The sequence below is a fragment of the Penicillium coprophilum genome (assembly GCF_028826855.1).
Source record: "Penicillium coprophilum strain IBT 35676 chromosome Unknown utg000004l_segment0_segment0, whole genome shotgun sequence".
NCBI classification, from domain to species: domain Eukaryota; kingdom Fungi; phylum Ascomycota; class Eurotiomycetes; order Eurotiales; family Aspergillaceae; genus Penicillium; species Penicillium coprophilum.
Window position 1 is genome coordinate 592,154 of NW_026622723.1, and position 16,553 is coordinate 608,706.

At 47.6% G+C, this 16,553-nt stretch overlaps 7 protein-coding genes across 7 annotated transcripts; 4 read left to right on the forward strand and 3 right to left on the reverse strand.

Moving 5' to 3' along the window:
• Positions 1-2,163: 2,163 nt before the first annotated feature.
• N7500_004629 (uncharacterized protein) lies at positions 2,164-3,425 on the forward strand (the record flags this gene model as incomplete). The annotated part of the gene is made up of 2 exons (XM_056675774.1): positions 2,164-2,974; positions 3,019-3,425. The coding sequence occupies 2 exons, from the start codon at positions 2,164-2,166 to the stop codon at positions 3,423-3,425; spliced, it is 1,218 nt and encodes a 405-aa protein (XP_056530774.1).
• A 334-nt stretch (positions 3,426-3,759) lies between these two features.
• On the reverse strand, positions 3,760-6,121 carry N7500_004630 (uncharacterized protein; the record flags this gene model as incomplete). The annotated part of the gene is made up of 3 exons (XM_056675775.1): positions 3,760-4,821; positions 5,287-5,909; positions 5,962-6,121. The coding sequence occupies 3 exons, from the start codon at positions 6,119-6,121 to the stop codon at positions 3,760-3,762; spliced, it is 1,845 nt and encodes a 614-aa protein (XP_056530775.1).
• Positions 6,122-6,977: 856 nt separating this feature from the next.
• On the forward strand, positions 6,978-8,678 carry N7500_004631 (FAD-binding oxidoreductase; the record flags this gene model as incomplete). The annotated part of the gene is made up of 5 exons (XM_056675776.1): positions 6,978-7,334; positions 7,398-7,484; positions 7,512-8,092; positions 8,201-8,349; positions 8,407-8,678. The coding sequence occupies 5 exons, from the start codon at positions 6,978-6,980 to the stop codon at positions 8,676-8,678; spliced, it is 1,446 nt and encodes a 481-aa protein (XP_056530776.1).
• A 712-nt stretch (positions 8,679-9,390) lies between these two features.
• N7500_004632 (uncharacterized protein) lies at positions 9,391-10,272 on the forward strand (the record flags this gene model as incomplete). Its single annotated transcript, XM_056675777.1, has 1 exon — positions 9,391-10,272. The coding sequence occupies one exon, from the start codon at positions 9,391-9,393 to the stop codon at positions 10,270-10,272; it is 882 nt and encodes a 293-aa protein (XP_056530777.1).
• A 226-nt stretch (positions 10,273-10,498) lies between these two features.
• Positions 10,499-12,011, reverse strand: N7500_004633 (putative MFS transporter; the record flags this gene model as incomplete). The annotated part of the gene is made up of 4 exons (XM_056675778.1): positions 10,499-10,888; positions 10,939-11,080; positions 11,127-11,594; positions 11,650-12,011. The coding sequence occupies 4 exons, from the start codon at positions 12,009-12,011 to the stop codon at positions 10,499-10,501; spliced, it is 1,362 nt and encodes a 453-aa protein (XP_056530778.1).
• Positions 12,012-12,219: 208 nt separating this feature from the next.
• On the reverse strand, positions 12,220-13,973 carry N7500_004634 (cytochrome P450; the record flags this gene model as incomplete). Its single annotated transcript, XM_056675779.1, has 3 exons — positions 12,220-12,905; positions 12,955-13,791; positions 13,841-13,973. 3 exons carry the CDS (start codon positions 13,971-13,973, stop codon positions 12,220-12,222), a joined length of 1,656 nt encoding a protein of 551 aa, XP_056530779.1.
• Positions 13,974-14,483: 510 nt separating this feature from the next.
• N7500_004635 (putative cytochrome b5 reductase) lies at positions 14,484-15,964 on the forward strand (the record flags this gene model as incomplete). The annotated part of the gene is made up of 2 exons (XM_056675780.1): positions 14,484-14,613; positions 14,667-15,964. 2 exons carry the CDS (start codon positions 14,484-14,486, stop codon positions 15,962-15,964), a joined length of 1,428 nt encoding a protein of 475 aa, XP_056530780.1.
• Between the last annotated feature and the right edge of the window lie 589 nt (positions 15,965-16,553).

A 16,553-nucleotide genomic window follows, 5' to 3' on the forward strand; every position in this document is an offset into this window, starting at 1 on the left:
TGAGTATTGATAATCTAGCATTGATGTCCAACCCCCCCTGCTTTGAACCCGAGCTTCAGCCAGCCTTCCCTTTCTAACCATGACGTTGAGCGATTCTGATGTCGCTATCGCCACCATCTCCGAGTCGCAGGTGCTACCACGGCCGATAAGGGGCATAGCGTGCCAATTGTCGTTACCACGTTACTACGTAGTAAGCATACAGCCTTGGTTTAATTCTAACCAACTAGTTTGGTTCAACCGCGGGCCGGCCCGTTTCTCAAGCTCCCATTACCGTAGGCTCCCCGTTAGCTAGGCAAAAGTCGTGCCGCCAGCCGTAGCGAGAAAGATGCCAAATCGAATCCGAATTTGGGCGACTAGATATGCCATCCAGTGCATAATTTATCATTGGATGATATTGCCTGGTAGTATCTCAGTGATCCAAAGGTTAAATTCCTGATTTTGCTGAGTTTATGCCTGAGTACATCTGAATTTTATCTTAGACGGGCATGAATGAGAATGCCTGGGTTGTTCTGAAAAAGAGAGGCCTTGCTAGTACTGGCACTTAATGGCACTACCGATCTATAACTCACTCATTAGTTGATATTGCCCAGCAGTACTTTAGATACACCCTTGCTTTACAAAACCCGATGATACACTTATCAAATCTATGTCAAATCAAAGCTTATCAAGTTGGAGCATGCTCAATCAAAGTACATGGAATGAAAGGATTTGCCGGCTTCAAAAAGCGAGGTAGTCCCATATTTGTAAGGTTTAGGATCAATAGCTTCTTGCACTATTATGAAGTACCGAGAAAGAGAAATTGAAATTAATATAAAAAGTGTAGGTATTGGTTAGACTTCCGCAAAGCCCACAAATGGGTCTATGTATTACGACCTTCCACTAGGTATATAAGATTCAGATTTGATACATAAGCTTGTAGTAGCTATAGAAGCATATATTCTAATTTTAAACAGATTCCGACAAGGATCAAGGTATCGCGGAAAAGGTAAATGTTCATATTGTGATGACAGAGAAGATGATGATATTCTCTATCTAGAAGCAAGACTGAGAGAGAGAAGAAGAGAAAGCAAGTATGAATAGGATACTGAGATCCTATTTATACTGCCAAACATGATGGCATATCAAACATGTTTGATCTATATGCCTGGATGCCTATGGCATCCGACATATTGTGATAGGAGATATATTTGTTGAAGAGTATTACTACTCTATAGAGAACCCCTGTATTTTTTGAATATTCTGAATCAATGCGTTTTTTCGTAGTTTCAAACGTGCTTTAGAGAAATAAGTAGTAATTAATTCTGAATGATTCAAACTAATATAAAATATTATATAAGGATTATACTTAGAGACGGTAAAACAAAGGGTAATTAAAAAAACTAAAAGGGGCCCCCATTAAAGCCTAGTGAGCTTTCACCCCGGGCCCAAAGCCCATCGGTGGGCTCGAGGCCGGGCCCAAAACCCAATCCATTTGCGGGTTGGGTTTGGTTGGGTTCTGGGCTTTATGGGCCGGGCGGGAGTCTAGATGGGTTGGTTAATCACGGCCGGACGGCTATGACCTTTGAGAAGGCGGTGATAAGGACGTCAAGCAGTATTCAATGAGAGGGTTATGCATAGGTGGCACATCTCCCGTCATGTACTGGAGAAACTATTACTCCGTTTTTAAGGTGGTATCTAGGTCTTGGCAATATTCTTCCCGCAACCTCCAGGGCCTCTCCAGGGCCTCTCCAGGGCATTTTCTCGTCCAATGAACATCGTCACTGGCCTCGGGACCTCTCATCCGGCCGGGTTAACCATGGACCATTATACATAGTGTAGCATGGATACACTCAATGACACTTACATTGCCACTACAACATTTAGACACGTACATAGTACTCAGTCAATTCCCCCCTTTCAACATGATTGTGTGAGACGACAGATCTATCCAGGTGTGGTTGCTATTTCGGGGGTCGAGAAACGCCGCTTTAAATGTACCGCATATCTACATAGCGCTGACGTCGACGTGCTCATGTACGGAACACACACGGATTGAACATCGCATTTTCCGCGGTTCTTCTGAAGGGAGATTGTCGAAAACAACAAAACTCATATGCGTCGAATCATCCCCGAAATGTGTTCCTAGGGACTCAAAGACTCAACTTTACCTTGGCCCAGGCCAATATGACGCGGCGTTCACATTTCCAGACCGGTCGCAGACCTCGAGGTTATCCTGGCTTTCGACTAGACGAGACACGTGTCACGGGTCCAATATCTTTCCTCAACCCCACCGCAGCACATTACAAACCAATCCAGCCGTCAGAAGAGACTCGCCCTCCTCCACAAATCGAGCGCCTCTGGCGATCTCGCGACAACAGAAAAGGCCGACATGCTATCCGCGTTGATACGGAGGCCCTGCCTCATGAAACCGGAATCAAAGTACCCCCACTTACGCGGTCGTTTTCAGCAGTAGCCAAGATTATACTCAAGATGGTGACCTACGTCCCTTATTGGGACGTGTCGTATCTAGTCGCTATGAGTTTCACTATCGGGTCCGCAGTCTTCATCATCAACGGATTCTTTGTGTGGTTACCGCTCGCAGACAGGAAGACCGAATTCCACGGTGAAATTGACGTTGCTGGTGGTTGGACAGGGTTCGTCGGCGCGACCATTTTTGAAATCGGAGGTGTCTTGCTGATGTTGGAAGCTTTTAATACCAATCATACTGGATGCTTTGGCTGGGCGCTTCAGACTGTCGTCGAGAAATCTGTTGAGGAGGGGTCCCCCACCATGCAATCAAGGAGCTTACACCGAAGTTATCGAGGTGTGAGCATCATCAGGCCAATCACAAATCATTTCTCCGAGAAAAACACTTTCATCATGGTGGCGGCAGTGTCCATCATCATGCTAGTGACAGTGCCCATCTTCATCGGGATGGCACAGGCTACGTTAGTTCGTCCACAGATGGCAGGACATTCCGGTGGATCCCTTCGATGTCTGAATTGCGCACGCACTTTTTTCATGAAATTGGGTTTCTAGCTTCTTTCATCCTCTTTGTGAGCGCAACGATCTTCTGGATTGGTGCAATTGTTGGTGTGCCTGGTATCTTTAACCACTTGAGCAAGGGAGTCCTTGATGGCCTCTACTGGGGTACCACGACTCTTGGCGGGCTGGGGTTCACGGTGAGCTCATACATGTACATGCTTGAAACGCAGTCAAGGTGGTATATCCCTGCTTGGCATATTCTAGGTTGGCACATTGGGCTCTGGAATCTGATTGGCAGTGTTGGCTTTACTCTTTGTGGCGCACTGGGGCCAGCGAGTAACAACTCTGGCGCGAATTTCCAATCTTCCCTCGCTACATTCTGGGGCTCGGTGGCTTTCATGATAGGTTCTATGATCCAGTGGTATGAGAGTTTGCAGAAACACCCTGTCGAGAAAAAGTGATGATGGCTTGGATTAAAGCATGCATGAGAATTACAAGTAGAATTATAGATATACAATGTTATTTGCGGTTTTCATATCTCCAGACAGGACATACAGCAAATGAAATTTTCATTTCCTCATTAAAAGCTAGGCGCAAGCTTCCTTGCAGACTTGACTCAGATGGGGCCTATAGAAAGCAGTGCTAAGACATTCACTCCAAAATCCCTTGCTAAGTTCATCCCAGAAATAGTTCTATGCGTTTATGATCATGTCAATCATACTGGCATCTGAAGGGACTGCTCACAAAACAGCTCAAAGCAATGTTCGCGGACTATATATGAGCTATTTCTCCAGTTCATGGGACCCATCCTACCTGTTGCATAGGCCACTGCAACCAGCAACGATGCTCCTCGTCCAAATGGTAATATATACCACTTATAACATGAACACTAAACCCCTGCATCCACCAAGCCCATTCCATCTCTTTCATAACAACACAGAAATATGCAAAAATTACCATCGCTTCAGGTGTGCGCCGCTGGAAGTATCCAAAATACTGATCCGAAACTGCTAGCAGCCAAATAAATATATCAGCAGTCTCGCAGTTATGTGACCCAATTTCGTCGATTGTGGCGAATGACATCGCCATATTCTCAATTGAGTCGTGGTAGCACTGCAGTTCACTAGGATCCTGAACTGTATCCTGCAAGAGCTGTTTCAAGACGAGAAGAAACGGCGGCGTGGCCGCGGCAGACCTCGCATCACGAGCCAGCTTCCTGCGGTGGCCCATAGCAAACATCGGTGCTAGCAGGCCCGTCTTGAGAGAACCGTCTGCCGACGCGATTATGTGTGTTGTACCACGAAATAGAGTCAACCACTCGAGATCTCGGTCACTCTTTGCCCAGAACTCATCTCTGACGCGCGGCTTGGCACAGGAAATAATACAGGTCAGGATCGAAAAGAGGTATATGCTTTGGCAGTTCTCCTTATTCACGTCTGGGAGAATGGCAGTCACCATCTGCAAGGCAGCGTTATGATGAAACTCGGCTTGAGAAACATAATGGTCGTGAAATTCGGGCTTTACATGAGCCAGATGTAGGGCAGACAGAGCGATAATGGCGCGGAATACAAATGGCGACGAGAAGCCGACTTGGGGGATCCTGATTTGCCATACTGTTTGCAAAATAGGGTTGCGTGCAATCGTATAGCAGGTTGATGTAGAGAAATGGTGAAGTAGAGCCATCTCGGCCATACCCATTGACGGGGTATTCTCCCCCGACACGGGACTTGGGGCATCAAAAGTGCCGGGAGGTGGAGACCTTGATTTCCTGGCGGGACCTGTGGGGGCGCTCTCACTGAAGAGACATTGTACGCCGTGTTTGAAGCAGTTGTTACAGTGTGGTCTGGTCTCATCGCACTTTTTTTAGGTGTTAAATAAGGAAGATATACCATATTCCTTTGAGTCACTCACTTTCACCTTGCGGGCTTTACACCATTGGCAGCCGTTCCTGGACTTCTTGTGCGACCGTCGAGGCCCCATGGTGAGCCCCTTAGGCGGGACTGAACCTATACAGGTCGAAGTAGATGTGTTGACTAGAGAGAGAGAAAGAGAGCAGGTGTATCAAAGTTCCAAAATATAGTTCCAAATGTTCGGAGAAAGAGTTTTCGTACTCCCAAATCACAAATCCATGTCCAGCGCCATACTAGCGTCCCTTCGACCCACAAAAGAAGCGTTCAAGCTAAAAATAATCCATGGTACCTTCTTTCCAATTCAGCCTCAAATTAGCCTCAGATTCAACCCTCAGGCATCTCTTCTGATGTCAAGCATTTCTTTGCTGCTCTCCTGAGACTCAACATCATGTGTAGCCGACTGTGGAGTCACCAATGTTTTCGGGGAGAAGATGTTGAAAGTGAGCATAGTCAAGAACATGAGAGCTGCATCAAAGATATACAGATACACCTCCGTTGACATGAGCGGACCGTTCGTACCAGTAATATACTCAATGGCACGGAAGATAGACCGGATCATAATGAACAGACTAGCCGTGTATAGGACGAAGAAACATTTTTGCCACGGCACTCTAATAGAAGACATCGAAATACAATCACGGCACTTCCAGAGCCGGTAATTGAACATGCCAGCAGTCACAACGAAGAACCCAAAGAAGGCAATTTGGATGAAAAGACCGGCGATGATAATGTTTTGTCCGAGGGTAACCTTTGACTGAGTCCTTGCAGAGGAAAGAAAACCACCGCCAGCGCATTGGGCTAAAAATGAGACCACATCTCCGCAGACAAATATTTTCGTCAGCCACTTGACTGGAATGACAGAGAGGTTATCATGGCCGGTTGAGGCAATTGAGCGGCCCAGGATCATGTAAATGGATGCAGCGAAGAATGCTGGTGCGACAAGGAGCAGGAGTGATTGCATGATGAATGGGCCTGTTGTCCAATTGGGAGTCTCGTTCGAGTTAAGATATCGACCGACGTAGCCAACAGCTTCAACTTTAAGCAAGTTAGCTCAATGCGCCTCTTTGTGGATATTATTTATACTTACAGACTCCTCCTATAATGAAAGGAATAAAAAACTTTGATCGGCTCCGGGTCATTTGGAAAATGTGCACCAGGGTGGTTAATCCAAAGAGAACAACGAATATGATCGCCGCAACTGCCGATGGGTCGTAGTTGTAGAGAGTGTATGTGGAATCGCTGGCCATGGCTTCGGTGGTCTAGTTCGAGTACGATATGGAATGGTAAGAATAGTATCGAGACTGGAGCTATTGACTGTGAATCAAAAGACCGTAAAGAGCTTGAGAGATGCTTTTATATCTGTAGGTCAATTGAATTTCTACGATTCTTGTGTAATAGACGCTACTGAGGTCTGAAAATCTATTTGGAAGTCACGTACTCGGGTTAGAATCCGAGAAGATTTAGACAGCCTTGTTCCTAGAAGCTTATTTTGGGTAGGGAATCCAGACGTTCCTTGGCAAAAAATTTAAAAACATAGGCTGCTGATTAAACTCGGATTTTGTCCGTGTTGAAGGCAAATTAGTGAAACTGCTGTTTAACATAGTAAAACATGGATGCTTGAAGATCAAAGATCCGAACCCGAAGTCCGGAAAAGAGTAGGACGTCGGTTTCTGATTGGTCTGCGGGTCTCGGACTCGTAACCTTATATTTCGTATTCGGGTTCGGAATATCCAGCCTGCCCGATCTGCTTCATCGATGTACCTGCAGGCCTTGTTCGAAGATGATAAACCTAGATTTATCCAGATGCCTAACGCCATAGTTTGCCGTGTCAGTAATTGTTCTGCCTCAACAAGACTCAGCCCTCTTCACCTCCTGTGGAGCACATTGGGAGTATCCAAATTGTTGATCCGAAAACAAGCCCCTACCGCGATCGTCATGGAAAACACCCTAAATAGTTGGTTTAAAGGTCGAACAGACTGAAACCCTCATTGAGATAGATTGCATGGGGACAGAAACCGAAGAATCGCAAACTTATAAGACGGGATCGTCCCCTAGGCTTATTTGAGAAGCATTAACCAGATATTTGATTCTATTGCAACCAAAATGATGTTTTTTCTTCACTTAATCGGACTGTTCCTTTTGGGCATTGCTAATTTGAGCAATGCAAGCGCCTCAGCAACTACGACGGGTTTCCTCTCCACTCCTTCCGGTACTCTTCGGGTTCCTAAGGGAGCTTCATGTGCTTGCGCGAAACTTTTCCGGTCTATGCCAAGGAGCGTGATCGGTCCCGGTTCGGCAAACTACACAACTCAGACTGTTGATAACTACTGGGATATTCGGGCGGATCTTTCTCCTGCGTGTGTTTTCGTGCCCAATACTGCTGCTGAGGTGTCGCAGGCAGTTAAGATCATCGCAGCCTGCAATGCGCAGTTTGCTGTTCGTGGTGGAGGTCACATGAACGTAAGACTTTTTCCAGAATGGTATCAAAATTAATGAAGTAATAGCTACTCAACTCTACAACAGTATCCTGGATCGAACAACATTGATGCGGGAGTCCTGATTGCTCTGTCGAATATGAACTATATCAATGTGAAGAATAACACCGTCGAAGTTGGCCCTGGCCTCAATTGGTATTAGGTATACTCCGCACTTGAGCCTCATGGTCGTGTCTGCATCGGTGGCCGAATGAAGACAATTGGTGTTCCCGGACTCAGTCTTATCGGCGGTTTCCACTATTTCAACAACAAGTACGGATACGCCATGGACAATGTGGTCGCATATGATGTTGTTCTTGGGAATGGTACCCAGATTAATGTCAACAAGACCTCGAACGGCGATCTCTTCTGGGCCTTGAAGGGCGGCGCGAATAACTTTGGAATCGTCACCAGATTCGAACTAAAGACTTATGCTGTTCCAGAGATCAGCACCACTATCCAGGTCTTCAATGAGACAAACCTTCCCCGATATCTTGCTGCTGTATGCGAAGCGGCAAAGCTGGACAACGAAGACCCCATTGCTGCGGGCATGATCTCCACTATTACCTACAATGCGACCACCAAGGTGGCACAGGGCTCAGTCCTCGGGGTCCAGGAGGGTGTCAGCAAGCCCCCATCTCAATTCGCCAACTTTACCAAGATTCCAGCAGCTGAAAGGATTCACAATGTCACTACCATGAAGCCGTGGGCCGAGGCCCTTGACTCCCCTAAGCAGATGATGCGGTATGTAATCTCGAGTGTATTAGAGCTTTCAGTTCACTAATTATCTAGTGTACAATTTTCCCACAAGACGATGAAACCCGATGCAAAGGTTCTTTCTTCGATTTACAGGGCCTGGAAAACTGCAGTCGACAATATTGCAGACGTCCAGGGGCTTTACCCAACTTTTGTTACGAACGTCATTTCGCCGAATTCAATCCGAGTGGCCAAGACCAATGGCGTTGGCAACGTTTGGGGTCTTGAAGAAGAGCCTCTCATTAGTCAGTCCTTCCAAAGTTACTTCGGCTTTGTTTCCTAGACTAATCCTTATTGTATAGTCTGGCAATTCAGTACCGGTTGGGACCTAGCCCAGGACGATATTCGCATGGAGGCTTGGTCTCGCCAACTGGTCGAGCATCTCCACAGTATCAACAAAGATCTGGGGCTTGCTTCCGAGTTCATCTACATGGGTGATGCTGGTGAGTGGCAAGATCCCTATGCGGGGTTTCCCGTTGAGAATGTCGCTCGTATGAGAAAGATTAGGTCTTCTTATGATCCTGCTGGTGTTTTCTCTACCCTTAGCTGGGGTGGCTTTAAGCTGGGTCTGTGATCATACTCAAATGCTGGTGTATTTGTGGACCTTGCAGCATATGTCGCTTTACTGTGTGTAAAATTTCTATAAATTACCGCTCCGTCCTTCATGAGCACGAGACCTTGACTGGTTTTGATGACATAGTCGCGATGTAAGTCGCAAGCAAATTAATCCAGTACTAGCATCAACACCTAGGCAGGGTGTCAAGCGAAGTTTTCAGAGCCAGTCGAATGCTCGCGGAATGATCACCGGCCAACCTCATACATCAATGTCTTCAATCATTTTCTAACCCGTTCAAGGTAAAGTACACGAATAGTATAGGCAGGACTGCCTGGTAACCAAGCATTTCCAAGTCTTATAAGAGGCGCACAGCCATTGGAATGTATAGAGAGTAGTAACCACATAGCGCGCACGACCCTAGATCGACATGATACAGACCCCTTGTGACTGGAATGTGCAATCGACCAACAGATTGAAGGAAGATAAGTTTTAATGACACTTGCCAGCCCCTAAGCATGACCCCAAGGTCCTTTGAATTTTAAACGCGTTTCAAATTCAGCATCATAGTCATTCCAGCCATTCTTCCATGCCATCCCATTACGGCAGTACGTGAATCATAAGAACGGTGAGGTGGCATATTATGTATATAATAACACACAATAGGGAATGAGGCTCGTGCTGTCTATATCCTGCAATCCAATTCAATCCATTCATAAAAATTTCAGCAACCATGCATTTCCTCGCGACATCACGTATTTCCCTATGCCTGCTATCATGCACAGTCCAAGCCCAAAGCATTGCTCGTGTCTGGACACACTTCTATCCAAGCTGCCCTGGCGAGCCATTTAGCAACCTCGACACATACGAAAATCATCAAGAATCTGCTCCATCCCAGGATATCACCGTGGACAGCTGCACAAGCTTCGCGGTTCCCTCCTACGGGCGCAACCTTGTCAGCGCCATTTCCGTCGATGCAGAGCTCCTCTCCAATGGTCACGATGTCCCCTACCTAGAAGGCGGCAGCGGCTGCAACATCACCGTACATGAGGTCCCAGGGTGTATCGACCCGCCCCTTATCACCAAAGAGATTCGAAATGGCGTCGAAGTCAGCCAGTGCGAGCCGCGCCAACTTGCCTACACCCAGGTCTGGGTGAAACTTGTTTGCGATAGCGATAGTCCTCTCTACGGCGGGAACGCATCTACTCAGGGAACAAAACAGAGCGAGCAAACAGATACTAAGCAGCCCATGTCTACTGCCCAGCCTGATGCGCCTGTGCGTGCTGAGAAGCATACTACCAGTGAGGATATCAATGATACCCAGATGCCTGGGTCAAATCTGGAGTCGTGGCGTGGTTCTGAGGCTACACATAGCCAGCGTGAGCCGGTGCAGGAAAGCCGCGTGAATGATGCCGGTCATGTGGGAAGCGATCGGATCGTTCATCAGGTTATGGCGTTGTTGAAGAATCAGACTTCACACATTGTCACTGGCAAGCATCATCCTATCCACTCGAATGTCACGCTGCATCAAAATGGCACTGCCCTCGGCAATCACACTGTGATGTCACGTCGGCGTTTGTCTGTTCTGCGAAACCGAGCTGCTCGGTTTGTTTAGATTCAATTTCGAACTGTATATTTTCTGTGCGTTTGGCTTATGTTTGATCAATTGGAATCATTTGTGCATACTATATCAACCAAAAGTTAACTTTTTCTTGTGCCTCGATTCGACCATTTACACTAACACAATTGTAGGTTCAGAGAGATTAGGTTTGACTCCCAAGCAGTAGAACGACCCACGGCCTACATGAATCAACAACCTTACCCGATGGTTTCCAAATACTCTAGCTTGTCTCCTCATCGGTATCTTGCGCTGTCTGCTTCCGACGAGCAGCCTCCTTCCCAGCAAAGCTGAACAACATGCCAAGGTCATAAATCACTTTCAAGCATCCTGCAATGATGAAGGATACACCGAAATGGCCATTGCGCGACAAGATACCGGTTAACAAGGGACCCATGCTCTGCGTAGTAGTCTTGACAACATTCACCGCACCCATGATAGCAGTACGCTTGTCTGCCGGCAGAGCCGCAGCAAGGAATGCGGAGCGAGGCGCCACATCCATGTTTTGTGAACAGGCTCGCAGAACCAAAAATGTCAGTGCCAGAGGCAGGCTAGATGGGACAGAGATAAGAGCCAGGCAGATCGCCGACGGCAAATGTGTGAACACCATAGTCTATCGACAGGTTAACAGACACTCAACTGCCCCGAGCAAAAATATCCTACCTTGACATTACCAATTCGCTTGGCGAGGGACGAGGCAACCAGCATGGATGCTGCGGCGATGATGTTTGTGGTGAAAAATATAGTACCGAGTTCACCTTCAGGCAGATTGAATTTACCCTTGAAAAAGTAGGTCATCCATGACCTGACAAATTAGCGTTGCAGCCGACTAGAGTTTGGATTGCACTTACAGTGAAGCCAACCCAGACGCAAACGAGTCCACTCCAAATAGGATGAAGAGACGAATAACCAGCGACCACAGGTCCTTTTCAATAGACGGAAACAGCCCCTTCTTCTTTGGGGTCGGCTCGACATCAGACTCAACTGCTTCTGTCAGCAGCGGTTGGGTTTCGGAGCTCTGTTCCTGTGGTTCTTTCTTCTGGACCTCGACTTCACCACTCAGACCCAAAGTGAAGATTAACTTCACGAATCCAACGCCGGCATAGACGAAGAAAATGATGCGACAGGCGGGAATGAAAGCCCATCCATGAATTGACTCTAGAGAATTGATAATCCAACCACAGACAAGCATACCTGTGGCTGAGCCTGCAGTTCCGATTAAGGAATACCAGGCAAAAACATCACTCAAAAGCTCATGCGGCGTGAGATGAGCCAAAGTCGATTCCTCAACGGCGCGGAACGGACCAATTTCATTTCCACTAAGAAATTAGGTCAGATAAAACCAGAAAATAGAAACGAAAAGGCCAAACGAACCTCGGACTGATGACACCAAAGACTGCAGCTGCCAGTAAAATCCAAAAGTTTCCAAATAGCGCGAAAATGACTCCGCTGCCAGCCATGAGGATCGATCCGAGCGATAACACCGCCTTGCGGCCCATACGATCGGCATATAGGGTGAGGAAGAAGCTAATCACCACATCTCCAACCAGCGTTAGGGTCATAAATAAGCCAATACGATCATCTGAAATCCCCATAGCCGACAGATACGATGCCAAAATCAAAGTTGAGCCACCGTACGCGAAAAGGCGCACGAAGCGTTGCGCGCAGAGAAGTTTCACGTCGAGCGACGACCGCCACATGGTGGTTAGGCCCAGCTCTTCGAGGACATGAGCCATGTAACGCGTTGGTCGCGATTGATTGTCCATTATCAGATTATCAGATGGTTGAAGGAAGAAGATTGAAACTCCACCCACCAATCACCTCATAAGTCCGACCTCGGGGTAAATACTCGGTGTTCGGGCCGGAGCTAAACTTTTTTGGGAGACCTCTTTTTTTGGATATAAAAACAAAATTATCATGTACAAATCTTCGCAATTACACCGGTCACTCAGTCTTAGGGGGCCATTTTACCCGTCGTTCCGCCCGCACATATAGATTAGTAGGACGGATCAACTGGAACATAGGATCATACTCGACCGACGCATCGTTCTCTCTCGTGAACTTGTACCGGTATAACAACTTCGGCAAGAACACCTTGACTTCCTGTAAGGCAAAATTGAACCCAATGCACATACGCGGTCCAGCAGCGAACGGAATATACGCAGTCTTGTGGCGGTTCTTGACTTCCGGCGTATCCCAACGATCCGGGTCAAAGCGTGCTGGGTTCGACCAGACCGCTGGATTGTTGTGTATGTGGTGAAGTGCAGGGATGATGATAGAATCCTCAGGGAGCTTGTATCCCCCTGGAAGAATCATGTCAACTTTGGCTGTGCGCGCAGGCTGATATGAGGGGTTATGGCGGCGCTGGGTTTCTTTGATGAATTTGTCCAAGAATGTCAGACGATCCGTCAGGTCTGCGGTCATTGGGGTATCGGCGTCGATATCGTTGTCAATCAATTCTTGTAGGAGTCTTTCCTGCATGCCGGGGTAGTTGACTATCGAATAAAGCAGCCACGATAACAACGAGCTAGTAGTCGTAAACCCAGCGCCAGTAGCTACGACGAGTGCCTCCATCAGGCTTGTCTTGGGCAGTTTCTCGCCCTTGTTATCCGTGGCGCGAATAATATAATCTAGCGAAAGATTAGCTCAAGCTTTGCAGCCTCCGGTTATTGCACATACCAATCATGTTGGAGGCCTTCAATGCAGCATCCTGCAATGGGAGATCCTCGACGCCATTGCGAGAAGCATTTTGAATTGACTCGTTGACCATCTCAGTGATACGATGACGAGCGTCCCGGAGACGTTGCGGGTCACCGAAAGGCAACTTAGCGTACCAATCACCACGAGCGGTCACCTTCTTATTCAGCTCCAGCGACTCGGCAATTCGGTATACAAGTTCATGAGGTGGCGCATCCACGGCCGAGAAATGCCTAAAGTCCATGCCGAGAACCAGTTTACCCACAGCCTGCGCACCAAGCTTGAGCATATATGGGTAGACGTTCCAAGCCTCACCGCGCTCGTCTAGCTCATCGAACACAGTGAATGCATCCTCGACAGTTTCCTGCATAGTGGGAGCGTAGTGGCGCACTGCTTTCGGTCCCAGTGCTGGCGGGAGGAACTTGTGCGCTGCGCGCCACTCAGGTGTGTCGGTGTCACCCAAAAACACACCTGCCTGTTGATTCTTGATCGGGTGTAAAGGGTGCGCCTCGTTAATTCTCTTAGTAAAGAAATCAGATTCGGCAAAAACAATGGCCGATAACTCGGGGTCATTGGTGTGGTAGACGGTCCGGCCCATATTGGTGGTTTGAATGATGGGTCCATATTGGTCAAACAGACGCTGGTGGTTTCCTAAGTGATCAGGGTAGATCTCAAAGAAGTTTCCCACGAATGGCAGTCCCTTGGGACCAGGGATCTCCCGCACTGCCTTTCCGTCTATTGAGATGGCAATGGGCTCTTCATTGGCAAGGATCTCTGTGGGAGTGGACAACATCGAGTCCTCCGACTGGAACCCAATCCCTAAGTTCAGAGTTAGGGTGATACCAGTCGAAATGAGATGTAATCTTACCATTTGGCTCAACGATAGCAAATTGACCAGCGATAAGGAGCTGAAGACCTTGGTAGTCGACCGTTGTCTCTACCTCGATTGGGCGAGCTGAGGTGATAGCCTCGCCCAACAGGTAGAAATTTCTGACAACCATCGTGAGAAGAGAATGAAAATAATAATCTATTCTTCCTCTCTTGAAGGGCCCGCTCACATTTATAAGAATCTAGTTATCTGGGCCATTTGTATACGTCTCCACTATTCATGGAAGCGCGTCCCGATTCTTTTTTCCTTTCATAAAGGACAATGCATATCTCTGAGAGCCTCGGCTCAAAACATTTATCTTGATTAGGATCCAAAAAAGATCCACAGCCTGAGATTGCAGCAAGAGTAGAGTGGACGTTGTTTCGGCCTCTCCGTGGCTGACACCATGGCGCAAATTTCCCGTCTCAGAAACGCCCCACCGAGAAGATATAGGTTTTTTTTCTTCAAAATACCGAGGCATTTTGAATTCCTGCTCGCTAATAGGCTAGCTTATGCATACGTTAGAAGTGCTGAGTGGGTTATTGCGATAATAGCTACATTTTCATATTGCAGTACGGAGTACTTTTCGCAATATTAAATTGAGATTCCGTCCTTTTAGTTTTTGCAAAATTATTCATTCGCGATGTCTGTTCCACAAACGACAGAGCTGAAGGCCCAGTGGCAGGCAAATGTCGAGCTGCCAGAGTATACATTGAAAGATGTGGCAGCACATAACACCAAGGGTGATATTTGGATGGTCATCCACGGACAAGGTATATAACAACGTTTTTGGACAATTATCAAACTGATGCTGACTTTGCAATAGTTTTTGATCTCACAGAATATATCCAAGATCACCCAGGTGGCGCAGATGCTCTCATCGAGGTAGCCGGCACAGATGCCACAGCAGCCTATGAGGACGTTGGGCACTCTGAAGACGCCCGCGAGATCATGCAGCCATTCCTGGTGGGCACTTTGAAGGATGCCCAACAGTATGTCCGACCGAAGGCAGTTCGCGTGGTCTCTCAAAAAGTACCTGAAGAATCCAGTTCCACATCAGCGACCATCAAAACGATCGCTTGCGCTCTGGGTGGACTGATCCCAGTCTTCTACATCTTCAGCCGAAGCAGCAATCTTACGAACAGCCTGGGAGCCGTCTCCCAACTGATCCCTCGTCCACTGAAGAGCCTACGACTACCTCATGGAGGCTTTGTCAATGGCTTTTTGGCTGCTTCTGCTATTTCCACGGCCGTGGGAGTAATGGTAGCGCGCCAAGCAGGCAGATTCACCAAGATCGAGTCTGGGTTTATGCGCTTCCCGCCTCATATGAAGTCAAAGAAAGTGATTCGTGCCGATCCGCATCTGACACGCGGTTTCCTCGAGCCGCAACAATACCAGCGCCTGCCACTCGTTGAAAAGACCGAGCTAGCAACGAATGTCTACCGCTTCGTCTTTGCCCTTCCCACTGCCACAGGGGTTTTAGGTCTTCCCATTGGCCAACACGTTGCCATCAGAGCCATTGTCAATGGCACCACCGTCACTCGCTCGTACACTCCTACCTCGAACAACATCGACCGGGGCCGTATTGAACTCGTGATCAAATGCTACCCCGACGGTCTATTAAGCGGGAAATATCTGGCCGGCTTGTCCGTGGGCGATGAAGTCGAGTTCCGCGGTCCTAAGGGCTCTATGCGTTACACAAAAGGTCTCTGTCGTAAGATCGGTATGGTGGCTGGCGGCACAGGCATCACACCTATGTATCAGCTTATCCGGGCAATCTGTGAGAACGACACCGATATGACAGAAGTTAGTCTGGTGTACGCGAACCGTAGCGAGTCTGACATTCTCTTGCGCGAGGAGCTTGAACGGTTCGCGCGCCAATACCCGAAGAATTTCAAGCTGTGGTATATGCTGGACTCTGCGCCGGAAGGCTGGACCTATGGATCTGGGTATGTGGATCAGACGGTTTTGGCGGAGCAGCTCCCTGCGCCATCGCCAGACACCAAGGTGATGCTATGTGGGCCGCCTGGAATGGTCAATGCCACTAAGAAGAATTTGGTTGCGCTAGGTTTTGCCAAGCCAGGAGTGGTCGCGAAGATGACGGATCAGGTCTTTTGTTTCTAGATAGTTACCTAATATAGTAATAGCCGAGGTTTGAATTGAAAGTTTGTTTTTGTTGAATTGATGGGATCGGCCCTGGTCCCGAATTCGTTCTCGCGTCCGACTTGAGATGAAAAAATCGGGAACTTTGAGAGACTCCACTCCCCGAATTGATGATCCCGAGATTTTCACTGGTTGGAGCTTATCCACGCGAGAAAACGGTACATTCAGGGGGCTTTGCATAAAGATATGGATTAATGTATGGCATACACAAAAGACCACGGCTCAAGGCAAATTAATAACCTTTGAAAATACATTGAGAAGCATAGTCCCAAATTATGCACGATACATGACAGCACCAACAGCCCGTTGTAAACTAGGCTGAATATGCAGGCTATCATCGAATAGTTAGTTAACTAGCTGACTGGAATGCAATTTCCCCCTGAATCCTTTTCTCCTTACTGTCATTAATTATTCCTCTGTATATCTCTAGCTCTAGGATCTAGAGATCTTGCGCTGTATGGTCCTTCAGTTCATTCCAAATTTGCCAACTGATCATCAGAGAAATGGTGGGAGGGTTACTGTGAGATACTGAGAAAGAAGACGGAAGAAG